At 40.0% G+C, this 8,638-nt stretch overlaps 1 protein-coding gene across 1 annotated transcript in view; it reads left to right on the top strand.

The window, feature by feature from the left end:
* The first annotated feature begins 1,747 nt into the window (after positions 1-1,747).
* The window catches only part of LOC126229628 (putative ankyrin repeat protein RF_0381), a 243,671-nt gene continuing 236,780 nt past the window's right edge, over positions 1,748-8,638 (top strand). The window contains exon 1 of the mRNA XM_049942370.1: positions 1,748-1,819. Within this exon, the coding sequence (XP_049798327.1) occupies positions 1,813-1,819 (7 nt within the window). The 5' untranslated portion in view covers positions 1,748-1,812. The remainder of the gene's footprint in view (positions 1,820-8,638) is intronic.

The raw sequence follows: 8,638 nt of genomic DNA, 5'->3' as shown, positions 1-8,638 counted from the left end.
CTCACTGGGTAATCCATCAATGAATGGTACTTCCAGATAGACTAAAACCTGGAGTTATGATGCCAATCCACAAATATGAAGAGAAGCATGTAATATTCAACTACTAGCCCATCTCTTTGTTGACAGTACTTTCAAATTTATCTGAAAGAATAGTGTATGACAGGATTTATAACCATGCTACACAAAATGGCTTACTGACAACTTCATAACTTGGCTTTGATAACAGATTTTCCACAGAGAGAGCTATGTTTAGTTCAACAGATGTAATCCTAAGAGAACTAAATTGGTGAAGGTATACAATAAACATCTTCGGTTACTTTGCTAAGGCATATGACTGTGGAGGGACTTCACCAATGATAGTAGCAGTGGAGGAGGCTGTGACCAGTGTGGTAGTGGCTGCGAGAAGAATATTTAAAGAGGAAATTAGTGTGCTTTACACTATACGTACACATATCATGTTGTACCACGGCACTTTATTATTTAATAAAGTGCATTTTATCTGCAACCACGTCATTATTAGTCAGTGTCTTTATCCTTTCCCAGGAAAAAATCCACAACTGTGAAGATCACTTTCACACTATGGTAACAAAGACAAACCTTTGACTTGATTAGAATCTTACTTACACACAGAGTCCCCCAGTGCCCGAACCTTAAGCCACTGATTTCTTGATATACTTTATTGATCTACCTAGTGCAATTAATTCAGAGAAAAGAAAGTAATATTTGGTGTTGATACAAGTATTATTTGGGCCATTTTGATTCATCGTGTACATAAATGGTATACTGAATATAGGACAAATCAAATTTGAGAAAGAAGACAGAGAGAGAAACAAGACAAAATTCTGTTTACAAATAACAATCGTAAATTATAAGTAACAAAATTTGAATTTGGCCACAATTACATATTCAATTTATAAGGCTGTTTTTTATAGTTTAAAAATTCTTTTATTGAGAAATACACTGTTCCATTGGAAATGATAGAATTTTAACGTCACTGCAGTTATATCTCCCCACATGGGCTGCTCAATAATTTAACTGTTCTGTAGAACACTTTCCTGATACAATGCTATTCTACACTGAGACATGTGGATATTACCAATGTTTCCTGTGTTGTGGCTATGGATATGCTTATTTTGTTGTAGATTTTCAGTAATGTGTAAAATATATTTGAAAGCAGGATATGCCAATTTACATGCATATGCTTGGCAGGTTCATTTTTTTCTGCTGTGTAAAATGTGATCTACGTGTTTCCTGTTTATTTACGTTGCCGCCAGCCCTGTCTGCTCTTTCTGCATCGTAAAGATTTTTATGCTGGTTGCTGAGATTCCCCATGCAATTAGCCCAAACCACAGTTATGAATGAAAGTATGTACATACGTACTTCTGTAAAAATGCATTCCATTTCTTGGATTACAATGTCGTATATTACTAGTACACTACTTATACGTCATCTACACGACAAAAAAAAATCAAATCAAATCATGACTTGGCTACTCTCTCTCTCTCTCTCTCTCTCTCTCTCTCTTTTTTTTTCCCCACGAAATGGAATGCTGTTTTCCATCTTTAGTGATCAATAGAATTAAGGTTATGAATACAAAGTTCCTTCTGTGAATTCAGCAAATGCTATTGATCGTTTCGCAGGAACAGAAATCGCGGGTCTAGTTTAGCACGGGATACTACCCGTCGGCTTTGACCAATGAAGTCAGATACATTGCCTCGACAGAAATGAGATATTAGAGATAATGTCCGTATCAGTAATCTTGCAGTGAATCATGCCGTGTGTCCGGGACTGCGATTTCTCAACAACGTGCAAATGACAGGTATCAGATAAACCCATTCCCTACGTTAGTCAAGACCGAAACGTAGTAGCAGTATCCTAACTGTCAAACTAGTTCCCGTCGTGCCTTGCTCGCGGTGACATCAAGCATCATACACTAAATTCTTGGGAGTATGGTTTGATGAACACTTAAGATGGGAAAAGCATGTAATATCATTGAACAAAAAATTAAGTCAAACATGTTATATACTTAGAATGCTTAAAAGCTCATGTAATGTTAAAACAGTGTTATGTGTTTATTTCTCATTCATGCACAGTTTATTAAGATACGGCGTACAGTTTTGGGGAAACATCAGTCTAACAAAACACTCATTTAGACTACAAAAGAAGGCAGTCAGAATAATAAAAGGTATAGGATATAGAGATTCTTGTAGGCAAGCTTTCAAAGAATTAAAAATCATGACACTACCATCTTTATACATATATGAAAGCATATGTTTCTTAAAAGAACATGAGGAATTTTCTACATTAAACAGAGAATTTCACAACTACGAAACAAGGAATAGGAATGATTTCCACAGAGAAATTCATAAAACAGCTATGTATCACAAAAGTGTACTATACCAACCCAAAATCCTCTACAGTGCTCTCCCCAAAGAACTAAAAATAATACCAAAACTGTACATATTTAAAAGAAAATTAAAAAACATGTTATTGAGCAATAGTTTTTACAGTATTGAAGAGTTTATGAATTGTTGACAGTAAAAGCGCAGTTAATATTTCCCTGACATAATAAATATGTGTAATTGCTCACATTTAAATACTTGCTGTTTCTATGAAAGTGTGAAACAGTGTTAATGTAAGAATGTAAATAATCTTTGATGTAAGAATCACTAACTTTTTTTTTTGTACATTGTTATCCTACTTGTATATTTTTATGTTAATGTTCTAAAAGTTCTATTAAAATTGTAATGTCTAAGTGACAAATTTTCATGTATATGTATTTTAAATTGTAATGTTTATTGACAAGTCCTATGTCATTTCGATGATGTATTACAAGGACGCTAATAAATTGAATTGAATTGAATTGAAACTGCCGTCAAGACAGCAGCACTATCTGGTGAGAACAGAAAACATTAAAACAATTTCGTAACTTTCTGGTTATCGCAAATTCTTAATTGGTTGAGAGCGTTTATTATTAACTGCGATAAAGCATTGGTTGGATAGAAGTTACTGTGTCGTCAAGATAATATATTGAAATTCACATTTTCATTACAAGTGAATGATTTCATGTTTCTGGTAACAGAATATATGACAGGACGCGCCTTTCAGTGAAAGAATGTTATTACGAATCTTTGCTGATATATGAGCAAATTTGCGTATTCCGGAACGAAGAACTAGATCAAAAATACTAAATGATCGAACTTCTGATACCGTATGAGCAATTTAATCAGCTATGCGAGAAGTGCTAATGTCGCTTAGTATTTGAAGATTTTGTGGTAGGCCTATCGGCCCTATCTGATACAGCTATACCTGTTATTTCTGTTCACGTCTAAATGTTGTGTGTGAACACGTTCGAACTGTAACATGTCAGTCCTAGTTTATACCTCCGTTTAATCTTACGAGACAAGGAGTTTGGTCTGTAAAAATCAATTCATTTTTCTTTTTAGTTCCCTGACTCTTGAGGAAATGCTGCACGCTGCTGAACGCATCACAGCCTGTTTTGTACTTGGGTCGTGTCTCTCGACATAAATGCTTCGATCTTGTACGAATTGGAAAAGGAGAAAATCGGGCATCACTTGTAAACAATAGGGGTGACAATACCCTATAGCGAGCCGACACCGGAAAATCGTCGGATCTGTGATTTTCCTTCCGTACCGCTTGTGGATCATTTTAGCTGTGAGTTAGATAGGAGTGTTGTAGGTACTGGTGGTAGATAATGCCAGAATGAATTTTCACTGTGCAGCGGAGTGTGTGCTGAATTGGAACCTGGCAGATTAAAACAGTATGCCGCACAAGGACAAGAATTTTTGACCCTTGGCTTTTCTTGGGCAAGTGCTCCACCGCTCCAGCTCTCCAAGAACAACTCACAAGTTTCCCCTCAAAGCTTCACAGGCGAAGTTCTGTCACGTTTTGACGGCAGGAAAAGAGGCACTCAAGGAAGTAAAGCTGCGTGGTCGAGTTATGAGTCGTGCTGGGGTAGCTCAGTCGGTACGACACTTTCGCGAAACGCAAAGCTTCCAAATTTGAGTCCTAGTCTGGCGCACAGTTTTAATCTCCCAGAAGTTATCTTTGACCAGATGCCTGCGTAATTAGTTAGTTAGCCGGCCGGAGTGGCCGAGCGGTTCTAGGCGCTACAGTCTGGAGCCGCGCGACCGCTACGGTCGCAGGTTAGAATCCTGCCTCGGGCATGGATGTATGTGATGTCCTTAGGTTAGTTAGGTTTAAGTAATTCTAAGTTCTAGGGGAGTGATGACCTCAGCAGTTAAGTCCCATAGTGCTCAGAGCCATTTGAACCATTTTTAATTAGTTAGTTACTTTCCATGGATCATTTTGCACGATAAATCATCATGATGTGAACGAGTCAATTTACATTCATATTGCAAATTAATTTGTAGATCTATTTCTACTCCAAACATCACCATATAATAGTTATTATTTTTTTCCCCAGCAATGAAAAAATGATATACTGACTGAGTTAGCAATTCCACCCACCACCTTTTACACATTACAAACATAGAAATTCTTCTACGGAATAGAAGGAGTTGTCAAGGAGAAATTTTTTCAGTTTGTTTTCAAATTTTACCTTGCTGTCTGTTAGACATTTTATATCACTAGGTAAGTGGTCAAAAATTTTTATTGCAGCGTTGTGCACACCTTCCTGTGATAAAGACCTTAACGTTGAGTAATGAATGTCATTTTTCCTTCTAGTATTGTAATTATGTACCTCATTGTTCCTTTTGAACTGTATTGAATTATTTACAACAAACTTCATGAGGAAATCAATATATTGTGAAGCAGTAGTCAGAATGCCCAACTCCTTAAACAGATGTCTACAAGATGATCGCGGGTGAGCACCACATATTATTCTTACAGCACGTTTTTGGGCAGTGAAGACCTTCTTTCGTAAGTTTAAGTAATATGGGAATAAATACATTATAATAGATATAGCTGGATGTTGGTTGTTGCCTACCACGTTTGACACAAAACTGAATGCCCGACGGCCGATCCATGTTCTCAGTCCACCGTTCTGACCTAATTTTTATCGTTCACCGAAGCGGTTTGTGATGGCCAAGACCGTACCGAGGGGGATGCGAGACAGCCTTCGCCGCCAAGGGGACAGGCAAGAGGGAACGGAAAAAACTGACTGGGCAAAAAGCAAGAAAGAAAGAAAGACAGTTTAAGAACTAACCAGGAAAGTTATGTTAATTCCACCCCTATCTTCTGCCTAGAGGAAGGCGCCTTTCCCTTGGTCCGCGACTGTAAACGCAGGCTTTTATCGCTGTTTAGTCTGTAGTGTCATTTCAACCAAGCAGCATAATTAAGATACTACTACTATTACTACTACAGAACAGACGTTTATTGCTAACGAGGCAAACAAGGGGACAGGGAGCATACGCATCTCGCTCATGCGCAACAATGGAGTTCATGCCATTAAATTTTATTTATACGTCAAGTTCCATTGGACCAAATTGAGGAGCAAATCTCCAAGGTCATGGAACGTGTCAGTACATGAAATTACAATATAAAAGTATTAACAGATAAAAATAAAATGTTTATGAACCCAAAAAAGCCAAGCCATAAGTTTCAGTAAACGCAGTCAACAATATAACATTAGAATAGCTACAGTTTGTAAGGTCTCAAATGTTGACAAGCGGATGCTGAAGTAACTATGTTACTTGACCAGAGTCTTTCCGATTTTTGCCGCTCGCTGCCAATTGAGGACTGGGACGAGACGTGACGGTGGACGAAGCAGTCAAGAAAGGTGCTGCTGCCTAAATAAGAAACAGTTCAGCGAGAAGCCTACTGTGGCTGATGCATCATATTAGATAGTTGTAGTCGTAGCCTATAGACAGCTATACGCTGTTCAACTAACAGTAAGTTGAACCCTCGTGTGTAAAAAACTCGTAGGCTCTGCCATTTGGTCATCGGCTGCATTGCTCAAGCATCTGTAAGTAGCCCTTACTGAGTATTAGGTATTTTGTTGTTATGCTTGTGCAAATGAAACTCTGACACATGCAAAATCCTCAATTTGTACTGTACAGTAGCTGCCATAAGCAGTTACATAAATATTTTGCTTTGTTTTTAGAAAATTTATACGCAATTTTTTATCAGTGTAGTTCATTTAAGTAATAATTTAATGAAACTTCATTTTTATTAAACAAAGTTATAAAATTATAAAATCTGTGACACCCGTGTAGAAAGAAAATTGCAGAAAGATAGTTTTATGTCGGGAGAGTGGGGGGGGGGGGGGGGGGAAGGACACGCCTTTGAGAATTCTGTCTGTGGAGTAGGATGTGGTCGTTGGTTGTGGTACATGTAAATGTCATGTTACTAGGGCCTCCCGCCGGGTAGACCATTGGCCGGGTGCAAGTCTTTCGATTTGACGCCACTTCGGCGACTTGCGCATCGATGGGGATGAAATGTTGATGATTAGGACAACACAACGCCCAGTCCCTAGGCAGAGAAAAATCTCCGAACCAGCCGCGAAACGAACCCGAGCCCCTTGGTTTGACATTCTGTCGTGCTGACCACTCAGCGGACGTTGGTTGTGGTGATGAAGTTCAGTTGGTCATTTGGTTTATTTGGTCCCCTGATAGGCACTGCCATCAATGTCTTTAGTGTTTATTTTGTTTATTTATTCGCTACATCGCTGAGCACAACAGCATCGGACATGTCAGATACGTTACAGAAAAAAATATGTGCATACCATATATATGAGGGGCGTTCAATAAGTAATGCAACATATTTGTTCTCGGCCAAATTCGGTTGAAAAAATGCAGATTTTCTAGTGAGACATCTTGGAATATTCCTGCTTTAGCCCGTGTAGTTTCATAGATAGATGGTGGCGCTATATGTAACCTTCAAAGTGGCGTCTGTAATGAAGATGCATTCTAAGCAGAGAGCTATGAGCTGTCGCTGATTGTCTATTTTTGCGCAAAACCAGAGCATCACAGATAATAATGGGCGCTTACAGAAAGAATATGGAGACCTGCTACTGAACAAAAGCACGGTGGGTCCCTCATCGACCGTCAGCTGTAGGGAGGCTTTAGGTTGACTTCTGTTTATTCAGGGAGTTTTAGGAAAGTGTAACTCATCTACAAAAAAATCGCCTATAGAATACTAGTGTGCCACTATCTTGAGTAATGCTCGAGTGTTTGGGATCCCTGTTTGGTCGAATTTAAAGAAGACATCGAAGCAATTCAGAAGCGTGCTGCTGTATTAATGATCGATTGTTTTGCTGACGATTCAAATGTTATGGTCATGCTTTGTGAACTCAAGTCGAAATCACTGGAGGGAAGTGACATTCTTTTCATGAAACACTGTTGAGAAAATTTAGAGAATAGGCATTTGCAGCTGACTGAAGAACAATTCAACTGCAGCCAATGTATGTTTCACGTAACGGCAGTGAAGTCAAGATAAGAGAAATTAGAACTCACGTGGTGGCATATAGAAATTCGGTTTTCCTTTACTCCAGTGGAGTAGGAAGGAAAATGACTAGAAGTGGTGCACGGTACCTTCCGCAAGGCACCATTCAGTGGCTTCTGAGCTGACAGAAGTTCAAATGGTTCAAATGGCTCTGAGCACTATGGGACTTAACATCTATGGTCATCAGTCCCCTAGAACTTAGAACTACTTAAACCTAACTAACCGAAGGACATCACACAACACCCAGTCATCACAAGGCAGAGAAAATCCCTGACCCCGCTGGGAATCGAACCCGGGAACCCGGGCGTGGGAAGCGAGAACGCTACCGCACGACCACGAGTTGCGGACAGCTGACAAAAGTCATGGGATACCTCCAAATATTGTGTCGGGCCTCCTTTTATCCGGTGTAGTGCAGCACAGACCCAACAAGTCGTGGATAGTCCTCTGCAAAAATATTGAGCCATGCTGCCCCTATAGCAGCCCATAACTACGACAGTGTTGCCGGTGCAGGATTCTGTGCACGAGCTGACCCCTCGATTATGTCCCATAAATGTTCGATCGGATTCATGTCGGGCTATCTGGGAGGCCAGACCATTCGCTCCAACTGTCCGGAATGTTCTTCAAACCAATCGCAAACAATTGTGGCCTAGAGACATGGTACATCGTCATCCATAAAAATTCCGTAGTTGTTTGGGAACATGAAGTCCATGATTGGCTGCAAATGGTCTTCAGGTAGCTGAGCACACTCATTTCCAGTCAATTATCAGTTCAGTTGGACCAGAGGATCCAGTCAATTCCCTCTCAACACAGCCCTGACCATTATGGAGGCACCAACAGCTTGCGCAGTGCCCTCTTGACAACTGGGTCCATGGCTTGATGGGGTATGTGTCACACTACCATCAGCTCTTACCAACTGAATCGAATAGTTTTCCAATCGTCTAGGGACCAGCCAATACGGTGGGGGACTGCAGGCAATGTCATGCCGTTAGCAAAGGCACTCACTTCAATCATCTGGTGCCACAGCCCATTAACACCATATTTCGCCACACTGGCCTAACAGATACATTTATCGTACGTCCCACACTGATTTCTGCGGTTGTTTCATACAATATTACTTGCCCCTTAGCACTGACAACTCTGCACACATTTCGTTGCTCTCAGTCACTAAGTGAAGGCTGTCAGCCACTGCGTTGTCCGTGGTGAGAGCTAATGC

Source organism: Schistocerca nitens, unplaced genomic scaffold (genome assembly GCF_023898315.1).
Source record: "Schistocerca nitens isolate TAMUIC-IGC-003100 unplaced genomic scaffold, iqSchNite1.1 HiC_scaffold_376, whole genome shotgun sequence".
Lineage (NCBI taxonomy): Eukaryota > Metazoa > Arthropoda > Insecta > Orthoptera > Acrididae > Schistocerca > Schistocerca nitens.
This window is presented reverse-complemented; position numbering and strand designations above follow the sequence as displayed.